The sequence below is a fragment of the Perna viridis genome, chromosome 13 (genome assembly GCF_037379345.1).
Source record: "Perna viridis isolate PV_CMFRI_1.1 ecotype Kerala chromosome 13, ASM3737934v1, whole genome shotgun sequence".
Lineage (NCBI taxonomy): Eukaryota > Metazoa > Mollusca > Bivalvia > Mytilida > Mytilidae > Perna > Perna viridis.
The window spans coordinates 23658774-23680592 of NC_142457.1; the positions used below are offsets into that span (position 1 = coordinate 23658774).

Here is a 21819-nt window from a genome sequence, read left to right on the forward strand (position 1 = left end):
ATTTGAAAATAAGCTGAAATGTGCGGCTAAATTTTCCTACCATTTTCATACTCTTGATATAAACAGACAATCAATATCTTTTTTCATCATGCTTTTTCAGTACTGTAAGTTGTAGATATTATTTGATCAGTTGAATGTAATTCGGCAATAAAGAAAAATTAAATGCCAAAATATAATTGTCACCAATTACCTAATTCTTACATGGACAGGTACTTATCAAATGCATTCTCCAAAAAAAAGCTTTTTAATCTTCCAAAGCATTTTGAGTAGTCTTATGACATGTAAATGGACAGACAGACTGACAAATGGGCAGCAAAAAAACTCATGATATATTTTAAGAAGGTCCAATGAATCAAGTCCAGAGCATAACATTCTTCAGTACCAGGGAGATGAATCCAGGATTTCAAAGGGGGGGGGGGTAGAATTGGTGAAAAATCAAGATTTCACAAAAAAAAAAAAATGTTTTCCATCTTAGGAGGGGTGTATGCACACACCCCTTTCCTTAGATCTAGACCTGAGTTTGCTTACCCCAACTCTCTGGCTGACCATATCTTCTAAGTCCTTCACAGCATTGTCTGTATCAGGCTGTATAGTAAGTGTAGAAGCCTAAATGAAACAAAGAGAAAAGAATTATGATTTAATGGGTCAACAATATATATCCTAACACATACTCTTTTTAATGTCAGCCAAACCTGTTTATGCTGCTATAATTCAGTCCATAATTTTTGTCAAATTTTATGAAAATGATCTGTAAAATATTGAATGTTGTATGATTTTAACATCATTCACAATCTGTAGGGCATAATTTGCATTGAACATTGATAAAATATATGGAAAAATTTTTAAATTTACAGCTGAACAACCATTTAAAAAGTTGCCCTATTATTCTAATCATGTTTGAAATAAATACCTTGAGAGATAAAGCGAAAATCTAGTATCAAGAACCTTAAGCTTCTAGTTCATGCAACCTGCATAGGATTAATTTGTACCCAGATGAAAAAAACCTCTCTAATATACTACAAAGAAGGGATACAGCTTGTAGAAATTAATAAATTCTTGGCACTATATGTAACCTCAGTTTCACCTTGAAGGAATCAGTGAAAAAGCTATAATAATTTCAGTAAATCAATTATTTAATCTGTGTTTTATTTGCTTTCCTTGTTTAGGGTTAGTGTTTGTAAGAATCAGGCAAAATGGGGAAAATCAAAAACATGCATGTCAAAACCCCAACGATCTGACAATAAAATATCACTCAAGGAAGCTTTCTACAACTGTAAACACCTTTCTTTAATCTTTGTATCACTGAATTTAGCTGAGAAATCTCCAAAAAAATCTTAGAAAAATGAGTTTACAACAGAGTTATCTGCCCTTGAATTTTTTTTTCTAGTATATTTTAATGAAATTATAACTCAATTTACCAAAATAATATGGAAAATTTTTTTTCACTTGATTCTGATGGTGCAAAAGGTTGAATTAAACTTTCAAAATGATGCTTTTTTTTTCATTCAATGTTTCACCCACTGCCTGATTCTTACAGAGACTGACACGTTATGGTCAATACTTGTCTATGTGATAGGTATATCAAAGAACACCAGTGATTAATGATAATTCAGCAAGGCCAATTTGTAAAGGTTTTTGATATATAATGCTAATAGTGAACTTTGATGAAAAAGAACCTGACAAAACAGCATTCTTTTATAGGAGATGTTATGTAGAGTTAAGAAAGGGTAAATTGGCAGAGTTGTCTTTCATGTCTAAGACAACTGATGCCAACAACATACATGTATTTCACATATGATCTTTAGCTGGATATTTCTTAAATATTATATCAAGATTGACTTGTGAGATTCATGATCAGTAGGTGATTTTGACTTAGTCAATCTTTTCGTGCATTTACCGGTAGTTAATTTCTATAGACTGCAAGAAAGGCTTTATTCCTTTCACCTCATTGTGTTCAACATTGTTAATAATAATCACACATTAAAGCATAACGATGCATAAAGTAGTGATTAATTTGATGACCCATGATACAGCCCACATTTTACATGCTTTTCCTCCCCTTTTTCCTTAATTTTATCATAATTCATCTTGACCCGTGCAGGTCCGGGTGTCAAAAGAACAGGCTTGCAGCAGCGCTAGGCTCGTTGTAAAAGGCGACTAAATAGTGCTCAGAACCCTAGCCAGGGGCTAGGGCGTTCTGCCCACAGAGCAACTGGGTTGTGTGCCCCAGGTGGTGGAATGGGGCACCCCTGGCGTGTTACATGCTATAATACGGAAAACCTGACTGCAAACCATAGTGGTGCAAGGTTTTGGGAAGGATGCCATGTTCCTCGCACGTTAAAGAACTCTACTGTGGTATTCTCCCAGAGTAGGAACCATAGGGCTCCGCCACAGAAGGTAAATTGCCCGACCCTACCCACCTCTCCCTATTTCCATTGGCAATTAAAATTTCTCGACCCCATTATCCTTGTATCCCATCCAATTTTTCATTTCATCATCATTTCATGTTCATTTTATCATCCACTGAATATAGCTGAAATATTGCTGCTCGGGCATTAAACCCCAACAAACAAAAAAACAAACATTATTCATCTTAACCTTATTAAGTTAAACACTGTTGGGAAATAAAAACTAACATGAGAATGCATGGAGTGGTAAAGCAATAAATAATCCATTCTTGAATTTTATCCCTCCCCCTTTTTTCCTGAATTCAACATCATTAAACACTTTGTAATAATAATCAACAGCTAAAAAAAAGCATCAGCATGTATATACTGGTGTAGAAATCCATAATCCATTCAAGATTGCTAATATCCCCTTTTTCCCGATTTTATACCAATCCATCTTAACCTCATTGCGTTAAACACTGTGTAATATTCATCTGCAGTAAAAAAAAAAAAATTAAGAATGCATATAGTGGTGTAAAAAACCATAGTCCATTCATGATTGCTAATATCCCCCTTTCCCCAATTTCATGCCAATCCATCTTAACCTCATTGTGTTAAACACTGTGTAATATTCATCTACAGTAAAAAAAGTAACATCAGAATGCATATAGTGGTGTAGAAATCGATAATCCATCTACATCTTTGCCGTAGAATCAATAACAGAGCCTACTCGGCAATCAATGGAGGTGGTTTATGTCACAGAAATACTTGAACAAGATCAAGATATTATTTCACAAGAAGTGATATAACAAAATATTACAAAAAGGGGGGGTAAATAGATCATTGTATTTAAAGAATATTAAGTTTACTGTTTGATTAATTGCAGTTTAATCATACAAATGGAAATCGACAGAAGCTTATTTTTTTTTTTTTTTTTTTTTTTTTTGTGAAGAATTACTTTTTTTTAGAGAGTGGAAAATTTTTGGATGATGGCTATGATGAATTGATATACACGTAAATGACACAGTATAATGAAAAGTTAAGAGAACCATGTCACAAGCTTCAAAACTTTGAATTTTTGCAGTGAATACTATGAGGTTAGTATAACATATAATTGAATCTCATGAATTCTCATGTTACTCAAATTATTTTATTGAAATGCACAATCATCATGTGAAATACAAGTTGACAAGGCTAAAATGACACTAGCTTGTGGTAAGAAGCAATCTAAATAAATGCCCAGACAACCAATGGAAAGTTTGATTGAGTAAACAACATTGATGCCTTAAATAAAATTGACCTAGCTAAAAGGACAAAACTTCAATTTGTAAAAGACTAATTGCAGTATGAGCACACAGGTTTCTGAAATATGGATTTGACCCGGCTAAGAGAATCACACCTGCTCTGAGAGTACAAATAAACCTGAATGAGAGCAAACCAGCTCCTGTGTGGTAACATCTATAGATGGGTATAGGTAAAAGCACACTTTGGGAAGTATTTAATTTGCCAGTCCCCGGAAGTTTAGAATAACAACAATGAATGCAGATGTGTGATGAACTTATGGGCGGTTGCTACTAGACATCAATGATTCCGCCATTTGCAATTTTGACTTTGTGTACGCTTCAAATTTTTCGTCATTTGATTGATGAAATCAGTTTAATACGAACCAAACCAAGGCTCGCCGCCGGCGTTTGAGGTTTGAGAACCTGCGGAGCATAAAAAAATGGTGACTTATCCTCATTTTTACTGTAAATCATCAAGGCTGTTAGTCAGGTCAGTTATATTGGCAAGTGGAATCCTTGTTTTTTTACGAGCACGTTCTGTTTTTCTTCTTTTTCCTTAGGAATAAGGGAGTCTGTAATTAATCTTGGTTTAATGTTTTAAGGGTTGAAGACGTCTTTCACAAGTTCTAGAAATTTTAGAAATGGGTCTTCAGAGTCTGACAAATATAGTTTTCTAACACAGTACTGTAAAAAATAGCTATCATAGAGGGTTTTTTGAGTACGGTAGGTTGGTAAGGATTTTTTCAAGGCACGCCAAGTAGATTCAATGGTATATGTATGAGCACCTGATTCAGAATCAACGAAATCTACAGAGTCATTTACAGTCAGATGTTGAAATTCTTCTTTATTAAGAGAATTATAAGCTTTCTAACAGTCGCTGATTATTGTTGCGCCTGGTTTAATGTGATCTTTTATGACAGACACAAGAGTATTTGCTGATCTGTCGGCAGCACAGATGAAAAAGCACTTCTTGGACTCACATTCGATGCCACCGAAGACTCATACACCATCAACTTTTCTTCCTCTGTGGTATTTATGTTTTCCAAATTTGCTTTCGTCTATTTCCACTGTCTTTCCTGGACCACCAACATCGTCGTTACTTTTTTTCCCTAATATTTCAATACAGATTTCTCAGGTGTAATTATACCAATCAACAATTGTATGTTGGCAAATTTCAATTTCGTGAATTACAAATTCTTGATTACACTTGTAAACCCAGAAATAAGTTATGTAAACAATATGTTCCAGTGGCAAGTTGTGATTTTCGAACCAAGATCCACGATGTAAAGATATTTTCTTGTTACACTTCTTATTTGAACACCTTTTTTCGACAAATCCTCCAACTTCAATGGCATAATCAGCTGTTTCCAACGTGGTTTTATTTACATTCAACGGATATTTTTGGAACCGGAAGGGACGTTTTGGGGTCAAATCTTATCACATGACATACATACCTCAGCGATGAAAAAGGGGAAATATCACGGAGTAAAACACTTACCTAAGCTTAGATATTGCAGATTTAGTTTAAAAAATGTTTATTTGAAACATTTTTTAAATGCAATTTGACCCAAGGATTCCGAATTTGGGGTTATTTTTTGCTCAAAATGTCTTCTTTTTCATTTTTTTCTTTTAGGCCCGCCCTTCCCATATATACAGGAATGTACCATATTTTCCCCGCACTTTTTATGGGGACCACTAATGAAGCAGCTCAAGCTGACAGAGAACATGACCTCAATGAGCTAAATCTGACTTAACCAGCTCCTGTGTGGCATCATTAAGGACGAGGGATGATAGCAATAAAAATAAATCAGTCTTAGTTGTACAGAAAGACCCACCTAATGACTTCATTTATTTACAATTCGTCTTCATGTTTATCACATCAAAGAAGAGTTTGAAAGGTGAAAAATTGGAAAGAGAAAGAAAAGGGAGGTTATATAACAGAACCAATAAATTAAACTATCTGTAAAGTTGATTACTGCCAAAAACCTTGAGCAATAAACCAAGTGATGCCCTACTAATAAGACATGTAAATCACTTAAGATGGATTATCTCCCTTTGCAAGGATCCATGAATAATGATTTTGTATCATGCACATTCCATGAAGGTTCCCCTAACAATACAATAGGATTACCCCTCCTTTTTCTTAAGTATTCTTGAACAGTGATTTTCCTAAAGTTTCATTAAAACAATTTTGCAGTTAGTTGTGCTTACATGGTACAAAATAGGTAGACAATGTGACTCCCAAACAACTTCGAACTGCCAACATACTCTTCAAGTTTTGACTTGCACTTTCAATGTTTCTATTTTTAACAGAATCTTTTGTAATCTCCATATATATATTTCATTTAATGAAACTAAGACAACTTTAGTTTCTAATGTTAAAAGTATATTTTTTATGTAAATTACTTTTAACTACCTGATTTAAGTCATCACCAAAAGTACACCCACCCACCAAAAACTCCCCCCCCCCAAAAAAAAAAATATCCTAAAAAATGGGAAAAAAAGTAGTTTTTAAAGCTCAAAAACATAAAAAATAAAACCAAACAATCAACAAATATAACAGAATCTCCAATGTTTTAACATGCACCTTGTATTTTGTACTTTTCGTTTTAAAAAATTACCCATAATCCCAAGTGACTTAATTTCACTCTCTAAGCATCAATAAATGATTTATTTGAACCAAATCCGCTGGAAAACAAATATGTTATTTCAATTAAACAAACAATAGTTTAAATATAGCAACGAAATAATAGAAACTTGTCCATCCAAATGATATACCAGACTCTATTGGCTGGAAGCCATCCAGAATGTATTAAGAACTACAATGGCATTCATTCAAATTTATATGGGGAAATGCTTCATTAAGAGATTTAATTAACCTGTTAATCAGACTTATTTATTTATAAAGGAGGGTGATATACTTTATGGTTTGACTTACTTCTAATACATATGTTTAACAGAATGATACGAGAGGAACACAATGTCAGGAAGCAATAGAAGTCTTGAATATAGTTCAACTTAACAATCAGGCAGATTAGATTTTATAGCACATTCAATGATAATGTTCAGGGGATAAATATGGTCTCCAGTCTACTTTTTTATAAAATGACAGTCACACAAGGTACCCACAATTTTGCAAGAAAGCCTTAAATTTTTATTTATGTAAAAGATTAAAATGGCTGTTTCAATGGTGAACAAATTAAGGTCATCCAAGCTAACATTTCCCTAAAGGTGGTTAATTAAAATGTACTTAAAATGTTGATCATAAACTTACTCCAATCAACTTCATACAAAATATAACCATGGATAGTAAACATTGCTTGCATCCACGGATTCAAAACTCCAGCCATAACTAAAGAAATCATGAACTGAAGTTTTTTTTCTATAGAACAGTTGCATTTCAGCATTTTTATAATAAAATCCTTCAAGTAAAGTATGTTTTTTTTTTTTTTTAATTTTTTTATCACATCCTACGTTAAAGTACATGTATTCCAAAAATATGCTCTAAAATATTGTTATTTTTGCCTGCAAGTTTTCAAATATTAAGAGCAGGAAATGGAGCAGACTTGTAAAAAGTGGTAGATATTATAAACAATTATTTCATTTTGCAATTATGATTCAAAGATCACTAAGATAAGACATGGACACACGCATTTACAGAAAAAACATAGTTTTCATGCATCAGAGTTTCAGATCACAGATACCCCTGCTGTCCAAATTATTGTTTTTCTTTCTACTTTTTAGTTCTTTCGTGTTGTATAATTTGTTCCTTGTATCTTGTTTTGAATGTCTGCTTGGTGTTCCAGATGTTGTCTTGTCTATGGACTTTTCTTCATTTGTAACTTTTGTATTGGTATTTATTTCTTCCAAAGTTCAAAGGGCCATAACTCCTGAACAGTTAATGCAATTCACATCAGAATAAACTTTATCTGTATCCCACAGTCCAAGGCATAAAGTTAGAATTTATGGTGTGTTTCCCGAGTTGGAAACCAAAAGTTTGACAGACATACAAACAAAAATGAAAATAAAAAAACATTTCCCTAATGGTAGTAAAGAGTACAGAACCTCCAATATCAAAACATAAAAGTCGAATTCTTAGTAAAAATCAAAATATGAAAATCAAAGGACATACAAGAGACAGAAGCTAAAACAACAAACAGGATACGGTGACCAAAAAGACATACAAGAGACAGAAGCTAAAACAACAAACAGGATACGGAGACCGAAAGGACATACAAGAGACAGAAGCTAAAACAACAAACAGGATATGGAGACCGAAAGGACATACAAGAGACAGAAGCTAAAACAACAAACAGGATACGGTGACCAAAAAGACATACAAGAGACAGAACCTAAAACAACAATCAGGATACGGAGACCGAAAGGACATACAAGAGACAGAAGCTAAAACAACAAACAGGATACGAAGACCGAAAGGACATACAAGAGACAGAAGCTAAAACAACAAACAGGATACGGAGACCGAAAGGACATACAAAAGACAAAAGCTAAAACAACAAACAGGATATGGAGACCAAAAGGACATACAAGAGACAGAAGCTAAAACAACAAACAGGATATGGAGACCGAAAGGACACATAGAGAAAACTAAAAACATATGAGCACCCAAGACTCCTAAAAAATCAGGGAGCAGTTTTATTGGACCAGACCCACCAAATTTCAAGAAGCACTTGCAATTTTGTCCCAGACATGTCTTTATGGTACTATTCCAGTCACTGTAACCCAGGAATTATCCGACCATTTTTTTTTTAGCAGTTCTGCAATAAATCTACTTTGGTGCAGTATTGAAATCACAATCACTCCTAAAATCTTATTATAATGTTTTAAGAAAAACAATTTTCGTGTAACAGGTCTTATTGTAAAAATAGTGAAAATTAAAAAAGCAAATGAGCAACTTTTGACTCCACTAAAAAAATTGGAAGCATGAATCAGGTGTACTAGAGGGTAACTGAAAGGATTCCAAGGGAGCTTTCACTTATATTGCATATATATATATATATATACAACATCTCAGAATGTGATGACTCTATTCACTACACTGCTCCATCGGATCAAATTGATACAGGGAAGATAATGTAAAGGTATAGAAAGGTCAAATACAAATATTTTACAATCAGTTTCATGAAAGTTTGAAATCACTGTGCATGTACAAATATTCATGAGCAAAGATAAAACAAAAGAGTAGTTGCGAATCTCTTACCTGTAAAAGTCTAAGAAATTCAGCCATAAAAGACATTTTTGAGCAATTCTACAGAAAATAAATCCTTTAAAAATGAATTTTTCCTGCATTAAGGTCTCATAACTGTCCAATAAGTAAATGACTAATGATAACTTAATTATTTGATATGCACTGTGCATAATTGCAGAGGCCCAATAACGGAGGGGGGTTTATAACTTACAACAAAATCAAACTTCAGTAAGAATACAGATGGGCTACAGTTGATTTCAAAAGATGGAAAATTGCAGAAACTTTGAAACTATTTACAGAAGTAATAAAACTAGCGATATGTACAACAACTGTTAAGGTTGATCAAACACATTGTGTATTTTTGCATTCAATTTCTTCACAATAACTTCCTTGCAAACTTTAGAAATCCCATATTTAAGGTTTTCATGTCCTTTTGGGAGCCCCACAAAGATCAGGAATAATAAACTTAAGTATATTAGCCTGATTAATAGATAAGTAATGATACAGGGTTGAGGTCAAGATGTTGTACTAAGTGGTGATGACAGATGTAATTACTATACATAGATAATACTTAGGGTAGCCAACAGGAATCTTAAAAAAAAAAGGGGTGCTGAGTGTTTTAATATTTACTGAGTTGAAGTCAAACTGGTGGTAAGAAAAGAATGATTATAGGATGTGATCATTTATTAATAACAATTACTAATTATTAATTATTTTCTATCACTTAGAATTTAAAACTATGAGCTTTAGTAGAAAAAAGGGGGATGGTGAGTGTTATAATATTGACAAAACAAAAGTGAAACAGGTAATGTATGCCAGGAGTGGAGATAAACATATTCATAAAACTAATGCTCAGATTAGCAAGAAGTTTCTTTTGGATATATAGTTGTTAAAAGATTCTTAGAAAAGTGTTGCAATGAGAGAGGTCGATGGTAGAACATTTTATCAGAAATGTTTTGTTGTTTCATGTCAAGTTATTGCAGTTAAGTTATCTATTTCCTCCAATATTTTATGTATACATGTACATGTCATATAGACACAAGGGTCATATATTTACAAGCTAAGTAAGTACTGAATATTCTTCATGCATATGGTTCATACATGTCCACATATGAAATGATCTGACTAAACAAGTTTGTGATGTGTTCATGATTACATGTCAAAGTAAAAATCAGGCAGAGGGAAAAAAACCCTTCCAAATCAAACATTGTCATTTCTGGGTTTTTGAAAAGGAAAAACCAGCAAGAAATAGGTTTTACTTTAAAGTTTCATTTTGCAGAATGGTGAAACTGTTTTGATGCAGAGGATTACAAAATGCTGTTCAGTGGGAATATGTACATGTAGCTAAATATTTCTACCATACTATTTAAAAAAAAATCGATTTCCAAATTCATCAGCTTTAACGAGGTAGACCTGGGGTAAGGGACATAACTCTCAAAATCAATGATATGCTTGCATAATATTCAATTTCTTCAAAGCCTATCAAGCTTTCATTTGAAATAGAATAAAACCAATCCAAGTTATGTTGATGCTTAGTTGAGATTGATGTAAAATGCTTTTACATCAGTCAAAAAGTCAAAATATTTGTAAGAGTTATGTCCCTTACCCTAAATCTACCTCCTTAAGCAAATAAATGGTGGTTGCTAGTTTAGCTCAGACCAGGAAAAATTCATGAGGCAGACTGAAGTCCTACAAAATTATTTTTATTCATATGATTTACCTCCTTAAGCCTTCCTGGATATGTGTTCAAATTGATGTCTTAAATTTTACAAATCTGCCTAATTCTTAAAAAAAGTAATACATGAATTCTGATTCTATTATGCAACATAATGTAGTTGATTGATAGTGTTTCATATCAGGTCTATATCATAAATTAAGTATTATATTTATTTACAAGTTTCAACATCTTAATTAAAAGAATATCTATGTTTCTATAGAATAACTGCATGGACCACACAAAAATACCTATAAAAAACTGAAGACTAAACAAACAAAATTCTATTTTGGAAATGCCACCAATTTTTGTAAGAGTAACTTGTACAGGTTCTCCACCTCTTTCTGAACAATAAACCACCGTGATTCAGCAGAGCATATGCCAATACAACTTTTTATTATGTTAAGTCCCTAATTCCAAAACAACTTATTAGGAAACACAATAGTTTCCGTCGAAGGCTTTCGGACTAAGATAAAGGACAATGCTATACCATATTTTTTTTTCTTTAAAAAGACTGACAAAAAAATTCTTTTACCTTATGCCCCTTTCATACTGTAAAAGAAACATTTTTTAAATGTGCCCTACTAGTTTTTATGGTTGTCAATGGTCAAAACTAGAATTCAAATTTCCATTGGCAATGCTGCATGTTAAATTTCCAATTGAAAACTCAGATGCTCTCAACAAAATTCCATGAAACCAACAAAATTTTGAATCATTCAGAAAATTAAAAAGTATTTGCAGAATGGGTCAGGATAGAAGAGTAGTCTCCCTTCCCTCTCAACATGTACAGAAAAATCCAAAAATTATTTAGGAAATCCCCCTGCTTTATTTCTAAGCCTATATTTGTACCTTATATTTTACACTATATGTACGTGTAAAATGTTACTAAGGCAAAAAAAAAATATGTGTGTTTACGGTCACCCGACCAACCCTTATTTTATCGCTGCAACCTGAACTTTTTTTTTATCAACAATTTTCTGAAATTCCAGAAAATCCCACCTTTTCTGTCACAGGTCCCGCTATTTACCATCGACCTACCAATCCTTTTTTTCAGCATGTGACATTAACACATATATATTTTTTTTTTCGGCCTAAAGTACCTATCCTAAACATCAATGTACAATTACATGTAGATTGTGGTCTGTCTGCACCTGAATATGATCATGATGAATGGAAAAGACCTGCAGATTGGTCCTGATCAGAAAGTAGTCCCCCTTCCCTTCTGCACATCTCAAGGAAAAACCACAAATTATTTAGGAAATCCCCCGAGTTATTTCTCAGCCTACCTTAACTACATGTACATAAAAATAATGTAAGTACCTATCTTAATCATCAATGTGCAACTGGACATTGTTGTGGTCTAACTTTACCTGAATATGATTAGCATAATTAGTTGTAATCTGTCAATCATATTAAAACTGATTAACTAAATTGACCAGTTCATTGATTTGGTATGAGGTGTGCCAGGGTATTAACCTCATGTACTGAATGAACCAAGGAAGGTGAACATGTATCAGTGAATGAGTGTCCTTATTCATATTTACAGACTGCAAGCCATTTTAGCAAGTTTTTTTCAAAGGGACATAACCTATCAACACATGACAACCTGGTTGGCAGCCTCAATAAGGAAAGCCAAGAATAGTAAAAAATTATCTTCGAAATGTTACTATTTTCAATGCAGTAAGTAACTAGAAGGTTTGAAATAAAGTTATTTAAAAGTATCCAAGTACTTGCTGCATCTCCAATATAACAAATATTTGAATCTGAAGTCTACTACTGTTCACTGCTTCAATCAAACAGTAAACCAGTCTGCGGGGGTTTGCAAGTTACTTCCCTTTGTATAAATTAAAAACAAAAAACAAAAACAAAACAAGAGTTTAAGTGGGGAATACGAAAAAGGTCTATTGGTCAATTAAGCTACTTGAAAAAGATGAAATTATACCAACATGAAATGGATGATGAAAGGATGATAAAATTGGAAATCTTTGACACTCTCCTCCGTTGGAACCAAATAGTAAAGACCAAAGTCATTCAGATGAGGAAGCAAAATTATAGGTGAATTGGAACTGGGTACTGGGGAAAAATTGATGAATTGACATGATGATCACTTATACATAAGACTAATCTGGTAGTTAACAGAACAGCCATCTTTTCTTTCCAAAACTAATTTATTTTACTTACCACTTTTTTTGAGAGGTCCTCTGAGGAATCATCCTTGGATGCTTTAAAAATATGTTCCTGGATTTTCATTGGTGGTGGCACCGTTGGTAGGTCAATATCATCTGTGTCATCGTCCGTGACCTCTAATGGCTTCTTTTGTGTTACCATAGAAACCTGATTGTTTGGAGGTTGGACATGAGTATCCTGCTGTTCCTGGAATAAAAGAATGATGTTTTGAACACAAGTATTCAGATGAAGATCAGGAATAACAGAATGATTTTTTTGAATAAAAGTATTCAAGTTAAGAGCATATACATTGAGGTGATCAATTTTGAAACTTGAGATCCAGGACTTGAACAATATACTGTTTTGGGTTTTTTTTTTTGGCTGTTACTTGTTTTGTGTTTGGAGACAGGATACATATTAAAAATCTGGTCAATCATTCCAGATATCACCAAAATTTGTCCACAAAAACATTTGAACAGACATATTTCTGTTTGTATACAAAGTTCAAGGGAACACAGAATTCGGTCAAATCTTATCAAGATCTGATTTCACAATTTAACACCTGTAGATCTCAGTTAATCTGAGGATCATTTTCAAATTGTTTCTGGAATACCTCAAATTTCTGATAATTGGTTGTATTCCCAGCTTCATGTTTTTACTGATGAAGATCAGGGTTTCCTAGGAGATATATATATTCTTTTTCATACTCAAGTTTCAAAAAATTTGGTTTCCTGACTGCTCCAACTGATTTGACAAAACTCATTCAAGATTGCCATTGATATATACACTACAGCCTAGGTAAATGTGACCATTTCCGCTTGTCCACAGTGGGGTGAGAATTTATAATGGCCCCATTTTGACTGCTTTACTAATTGCAAATAATATCTTTTTTAAAGAAATATGGCATAATTTTGTCATTTTTTAAAGAAATATGGCATAATTTTGTCATTTTTTAAAGAAATATGGCATAATTTGGTCATTTTTAAACAAAATATGGCATAATTTTGTCATTTTTAAACAAAATATGGCATAATTTTGTCATTTTTTAAAGAAATATGGCATAATTTTGTCATTTTTTAAAGAAATATGGCATAATTTGGTCATTTTTAAACAAAATATGGCATAACTGACATGTTTCAACCAACCTATAGTGTATCCATATTCTAGATCATCAAGATTAGTTATAATATATTATTGCATGGAAGATTAGCTTTCAGTGGAGCATACACAATTTTTTCTCACCCCAAGAATATCTAACATATAAACAAGAAAATATTGACTGGTACAGCCATTTTTGCAAGATATCATCTACAGTTTAAAAAGAATACGTAGTTAGCAAATTTCACTGATTACATACAGTCATTTGAATGGTCAAACCACATAAATAAAGCAAGACTACTATACAGGGCTGAAACAATATCAAATTTCATTTCTAATTATAAAAGGTGTCAAACAACCTTATAAAATTTCAACAAAATCCAATAACTAGTCTCAGAAGTGTTTTGTCCATCTTTAATTACTTAGAGGGATGGACACAAACATTTACCAAGCCCCCACCTCCCCAAGAATTACTACAAAGCCTTAGATTTATCATAAGTTGGCAATCTACCTTACAACATACCTCATTTAAAGAGATTTACATTCACCAAGCCCACCCCCTCCCTCCCCCAAGAATACGGAAGGGCTACAGGACAATTATTACAAACCCTCAGATTTATCATAAGTTGGCAATCTATTTTACAACATATCTCATTTAAAGAGATTTAAAGATTTCCCTCCAACAAAATTTACATTTACTATCAAAATACATCATTAATTTTTTTCCGGCATTTTTATGGATTAAAGCCTCATTTTTCATTTTAACTTAAAAAAAAGACATAGTAATATCTAAACTTTATATACATATCAATCATCTATGAAGTTGTAAACATTAATATCAACAAAAAATGAGAACTTCGAGATAATTTTAAACCATCTAATTTATCTTATTCTGATGTTAACTTGATATTTCACCTTTGTGAAGATCATCATATTCAGTACTATCAACACAACATCATACACATTTTGCAGATCAGCAAATTATTTTACCCCCCTTTTTTTAGAGCAAGAACTTCCATTTTCATTCCATAGACCATTGGCCAGAAGTCTTAGTTCTGCCTTTTCAAGAAGACAGTAAACCATAATTTTTATCATTACCATTTTATCAGATTTTTTTCTTTTAAAAATCGATCAGGCCTCCTTTCAAATCAAATGGCTGATCCCTTACCATTCAAATTTTACTTACAACACAGCCATTCATCTTTTGTACAATCGAATTGAATGAGCTGTGTGGAAATATGCAGTGGAGACATTTTTAATAGCAAATTTTTCGAATTGAGATGTGTCACCTAATTTCAAGCTCAGGCCTAAACAGTGAATGCACAATTTATGACAAATTGAACCAGACAAAATGCCACATCATGACTTTTACATAATCTTTCTGTTTCAAAAGATCAAATAAATAAAGGTAACTGTTAAAGGGATAAGGTCATGACCTTCCATCAATCAATGTTAATTGGGCCCATGAGAAAAAAGATGTTTCTACAATCACATGATAGGTTTTAGCCTTTCAATTTTATTACCAGCATGTATGATTTTTCTTCTGACAGAAAATAAACCATTTACATACTGCCACTTGTATCAGTTCTAAGGTCAAAAGTCAGAAACTGGTGTCAAAGGCTAAAAGTCAAGATCCTCTGTGAAGTGCTGGACTTGAAATTTTTAAATGAAAAAGATCTAATCAAGGAAACTTAACTAATTAAGTGAGACAATCAGCCAGAAAACATTTAACAAAGATTTCTCTGTAAAAGGTATAAAGCCATAAAAATTATGAATTGAATATTTCCGAACTGTATACGAGGATAAAAAAGATTTTAATAATGGGAAAGAATAGGAAGGGGATTGAGACAAGGACCACATGTTGTATTCTGGATTCTTGCAATTTCTGCCTTTTTATTTTCACTTTTCAATTTCTACAGAAAAACCCATTTCTTGTACAGAAATAATTCAATGTATTCTAGTTCTGCTTCTTAACTTCAATTTGATTCTAGTGACACTACTACCCCTCCCCCTATTTCGCAATAAAAAACACAAGGTAGCATCATAGTTCAAATACAGGGATAACTGTCTGGACTGAACCCTGGATAATCTGCTAACCTAGGTAAGACAGATACAGATAAGAGGTTCAGACCTTTCACACAACTGTCCTAGAACTGTCAAAAGAACAGTTCTATGACAGATTTACAACAGTTCTAGAGCCAGCTCTTCTGACAGTTCCAGCTGTAGATCCACCTCTACTAGTTAAACTGTTCTCGAAGAGCCAGCACTGCTAGAACTGTCAGAAGAGCTGGCTCAAGTAGCAGAACTGTCAGAAGAGCTGACTCTAGTAGCAGAACTGTCAGAAGAGCTGGCTCTAGTAGCAGAACTGTCAGAAGAGCTGACTCTAGTAGCAGAACTGTCAGAAGAGCTGGCTCTAGAAGCAGAACTGTCAGAAGAGCTGACTCTAGTAGCAGAACTGTCAGAAGAGCTGACTCTAGTAGAGGAACTGTCAGATGAGCTGGCTCTAGTAGCAGAACTGTCAGAAGAGCTGACTCTAGAAGCAGAACTGTCAGAAGAGCTGGCTCTAGTAGCAGAACTGTCAGAAGAGCTGGCTCTAGTAGCAGAACTGTCCTGGAGCTGGCTTCTCTGACATTTCCCCTGAGAGATTGGAACTGATCTTATCTGTTTCTTATGAAGTCCCTTCATATCAGTTTCAATAATACCTGCGTAAACCAAACATCCACCTCAACTGAACAAAAACCCTTGCCCAAAGGGGATTTGATTGAGACAAGTTTCACTATATATAGTTTCTTTTGATATTATCCAATCTTTGATAATATTATATTCATACCTTTTTAGATATGACATACTTGTCTCGCCCATGCCAACATGGACACAAAAAACCTATTATCTGCATCATCTCAGACAAATCTAGGTCATCTGAGCACTTTGTAAGCTGATCATAATCCTGTAAACTCTTTAAATTGTCATGGCAACATTATTGTCTCCAAAAAGATCAAATTCTCCTTTGAGCTCATCACATAAGAAATCATCAAGAAGAAATCTATTTTAAGGAGAGCAGAAAATGATCTAGATATGTCAATAATTGCTCTGTTTTTTTTCTCTTCTTTATAACAATGAAATGTCTTAGTCCTGCAAGTAAAATTTGTTTTTACAAACAAGAAATGAAAACATAAATAAAATATATACTTAGTAATGACTATCTATCATTTACACAAAAAAATTCTTTTACATCTCAAAGCAGATTCCAGATCAAAATTGAAGTGATTAAACCAGACAATAATGTAGGTCACAAGTTCTAAAGAAATTCACACATCCAGGTAAAATCATCAAAACTAATGATGAGAGGTGTATTTCCAAAATATCCAAGAATATCTGACTTCCTGGAATTTATTCCTCTTTGAAATTTATACACAACTCCAAAGGCACTATATTTTGACACACATTTAAATAAACCAATTATAAATTTTTAAATGCAATGTCATGAAATTATGATTGGTACTTTAAGCCTATTTATAGAATAGTTAAAATTCATTGTTGTCTATTCTTTAGGCCTTTAATTCATGGTGACTTCAAACATGAATTCTATTTTTATAATTCAAGCTGATTTAACTATTAGCAGTGAATATATATACATGCATACATATAAAAATCCCATGATATATCCCTTTTTCTAAGTAACTTCTGAAATTTGTATATGACACAGCTTGTTTTCTTGACAAATGCTAATAAGATGTTAATGAATATACGTTTTCCACCTCCAATACTATATGTCATAAGAACTAAAATTAAAATTTCTGCTTAAAAACATGAGCTAAGTTTTACTAAGTATTTTTTTCTCAGTAAGTTGTTACTAAATGTTTATGCATCCATTACATACTACAAGTGGCGTAACGTTGACACTTGACAAAATAGTCCCCACTTTTTCCGATGATAGCTTTTAACGTCAACTTCCTTTCACCTACTTATCAAATGAAATTACACTTGCTGTACAAGTATCTTGCTTACAAATATGTGAACCTTTCCTTCAAAGTCAAAAGTCACCACCAAATTTGAAATACTATGATCTAAGTCAGCATTCCAACCAGATTAAATGCTACACCACTATTTTCCAACATTTACCATCTTCTTTGCACTTTGAAAAACACTAATGTGTACGTTTCAGAAAACCAAACCATGTGGATAACTCAATCTGTATATCTTATATAGGCAAGTTTTAATTTCTTGCATTCAATGTATAGAGTTACACAAATATCACATTTAATAACTTATGGTGTCTCATTTAAGCATCATTTTACACCAAACCTCCCCTTAAATTTCATGAATTCGCAGTATTATTTCAAGACCTTCTAGCCTCAACAATTACATCCTTTTTCATCCACATTTCATCAAAATGATATTAGCAGGCATGCTCACTTGATCCTTTAAAGTAACGAAATATCTAGTTAGAGCACAGGCAGAGTATTTTAGCTAGTAAACAAATTTCCCGCGTAAGAATGCACAATAATTAAAGCATGCATGAGTACTATTCTTAATCTCCATATCAAAGCTAAATGCTTTCAATGCACCTTTTAGTAATTGCTAATTTTGCCGACCAATGGCTCATTTTAAAACTGATTCTCCTACAAATCAACAAAGCTTGAACAAGTAAGCAATTGTTTGTAAACACAAAATCTTGCATATCTTATACCTCCTTAAGAAATTATAGTATCCAGCTCAGAGCTAAAATTGTATGCTTAGCTTCCTCTTACACATAATTTGAAATTTCAGATCTTCCTAGTAAGCCAAATTAAGTTCAATATAAGCATGGTATCCTCAGTTCAGTGTACTTAAACATCTACAGAATCAAGTTTGTGAACATAAGCATTTGTTCCTACAAAGTAGCAAATTCAGAAACAAGTTTGAACATAAGGAAAGCTTGGTTTGTATTTGAGCATCTACAGAATCAAGCTAGCTAGATGCTTCATATTTGAGCATCTACAGAATATCAAACTAGCTAGAAAATAGCTTCCTTTGTATTGGAGCATCTATAGAATCAAGCATCTGAGCATATACAGATTCTCACATAAATTTCAGCATAACTTCCTTTTAACGATAATTCACTATTTAATGATTTATACTGAGAAAAAAAGTTCAATGCTGCCTTTTAAACAACATTTCAAGTCTTGACCTTACATGCAAAACAATTTAAACACAGTATTTGAAATATTTATATTGAAACACGTAAACACAAGCACAGAATTATTTCACACTTAACTAATTCACTACTTAAAGTTACCGTCCTGAGAAAACGGTGAGATTCAAACTAGAGTTACAGTCCTGAGGAGGCATTCAGATTCACAGTTCTCTTTCACAAAAATAATTTATTGTATAAAGTTATGGTCCTAATCACATATTCATAGTAGCTTTAATTTAACATAACTTATTCACTGTTTGAAGTAAGATCCCAACAATTAAGTTTCTCTAAGGTTTTCTCATGGACAAACAACCCATTAGATTACTATCATAAACATCCTAGATTACGACCTTGTAATTGACTTAAGATGGATAAGGAATGCAGACTTAAAAAGTGACTTCATGGTTGAACTTATTATAAGGCAAAATTTGTCAATGTCAAAAAGTAAATATTTTTTTTTTCCCAACATTACAGCAAATTCACTACAACATTCCAAAAGAAAATAAATAAAAACCTTATGACAAAAGTGTTCTAGTACTCCTATTCCCCTTGGTCCTGCATAGAAGATAAACCTCCAGACCGATGTCTTAGTTTAAACAGTCCTTAACACAATTAAAATAAAACTATAAAAATAATTCTTTAGAAATGTAGAATTTTTGCTGAAAAGTATGAGTTCATCTGCTGTAATCAAGGCTTAATAGTTAATCTTCTCTTAGTGGAATAATGAATGGTCAATTTAAAGTTGACAAGACACCTCATAAACAAACACAGCATAATATAGCACCCTCATGTATTGGTATCTGTTTAAATCATGTTTATTACCAATATCTATACATGTACTTCAATATTTCTAATTTGTTTAAAATTCTACTGAGTTTAGAGGTCCAATTGTGCATGAAATTTATGTTGGTGCCCAAGTTATAAGAGAGGCTTTTTAAAAAAGTCAAGGTTCATGGCAAGGTCATTCAACAAGTTCTTCATATTTAAATCTTAGTACATGTGTACCGGTACCTGTAATCTGCAAGTCAACTTTTAACATATTTTTTTTTCATACGAGTAACTTGAAACAGCATCTGGTACCTAAGAATTTTTCCATTGAACAGTCACTATTAGAAAAATTCTGTAACTATTTAAACACAGTACTTATCGAGTGAAAAATGAATTGTTTCCTTGTGAAATGGTACAAGAACAACATAAAAAGAAATCACAGGTGTGGACCAAGATATTTTGGAAAGAGGGGCTATTTTGCATAAAAAAAACATTGGTTAAAGGTTATTATTTGCTCCTTTTAGTCAAATTTGTGCTTTACAACAAAAGGATGGAAGGGAGCCAACCCCTTGTACCCCCATGAATGCCACTACATGAACAGTGAGTTTGTTAAATGACTAATTGGTTTCTTTTAAGGCAGGTGATTGGACATGACAGGTCGATATTATTTATACAGTATCCTGAATAATAACTGGTCTGGTTTATATAGGTACAAAAAAAATCATGTTGTAACTTATAGAATAAAGGATTTGTTTGGATTATGTGGGTGGTTGTTTTGTTTAGGCAGGTATTAGATCACAAAAGTTCAAAAGGCATTTAAATTGATTTGAAACCAATTAGAATGACTGAATAGACAGGTTTTCAACCTTTTCAGGTTAGTTAAGACAGGTTTGCCTATAACACTGGCCATGGGCATGCTAACATGGACACATTAAATACTCTTGCCGTTAACCACAAGAAGTGTCAACTGAATAATTGACATTCTTTATTGATGGACAAATGTCAAGTGTATGTGATAGTCATGTGTGCACCAAAGTTTAAAGGATGATGTCAATTAAGGTCATTTTAGTAATCTACAGTCAAAACTGCTATATGCTTTTCTCATAGTCTTTCATCTCAGTGATTGATATTTAAGTAATTTGAACCTGATTAAGAGGTCAATCATCTTAAAAAGTGTTTTTTTTTTACTGACTACTAATGCAACTGTCAAATCTGACTGAACTTCTAAACATGGTCAAAAAGTGTATCATTATTTGCAATTGAAGTGAAATATATGATTAACTAGCGATTGAATATTTTTTTACCAATTTATCAGCATGATTAATCACTCTGCATAAAGACAAAAAGTAACAATAAGCCCATTCAGAGCTGGGTTTGATAAAAATCAAATTCAGGGAATTTTTCTTTATATTATCAAATTAAATTTGAGTATCTACATGTAGGAAGGTCAATTAGATCTTTTTTTTCAGAACCAGGAAAGTGTATAAAATGGGACAAAATATACAGTGAAACCTGTCTAAACCAAACCCTGAATAATCCAAGGACCTGTCTTAACAAGACACTTTTTTAGGTCCTGTTATATTAACTTAAATATATTGTGAAACTTGGGAAACCAAGCAATTGTCCAAACCAATTTTAAAGTCCAAAAGGGGATGCCTTTAGACATGTTACACTGTACATAGCCTAAAAGGATGTTACCACTTAACATAATGTCTGCATTGTACCCATGATTTTTTTTAAAAGTTCTCATAATTAGATTAAATGTATTTTGAACCTTAGAAAACCAAACACCGTCTAAAGGAGGGAGACCTAAGGTAAGGGACATAACTCTTGAAATCAGTGATATGTTTGAATCATTTTCTATTTCACCAAAGCCTATCAAGATTTCATTTGAAATAGAATGAAATCAATCCAAGTTACTTTGATGCTTAGATGAGATTGAGGTAAGATTCTGAACACAAACATTCCAATAATTTGTAAGAGTTATGTCCCTTCCCCTAGGTCTACCTCCTTAATCA

The 21819-nt window shown here is 32.9% G+C and overlaps 1 protein-coding gene and 1 pseudogene across 3 annotated transcripts in view; both read right to left on the bottom strand.

Moving 5' to 3' along the window:
- LOC148600061 (triple functional domain protein-like) overlaps window positions 1-21819 on the bottom strand; it is a 210575-nt gene that overhangs the window by 42485 nt on the left and 146271 nt on the right. For all 3 annotated transcript variants that reach the window (XM_088558975.1, XM_088558976.1, XM_088558978.1), the window contains 2 exons: window positions 12775-12966; window positions 529-606 (listed from right to left, as the gene is read on the bottom strand). In XM_088558975.1, the coding sequence (XP_088415101.1) occupies window positions 529-606; window positions 12775-12966 (270 nt within the window). The remainder of the gene's footprint in view (window positions 1-528; window positions 607-12774; window positions 12967-21819) is intronic.
- Window positions 3305-7020, bottom strand: LOC148600063 (uncharacterized; annotated as a pseudogene).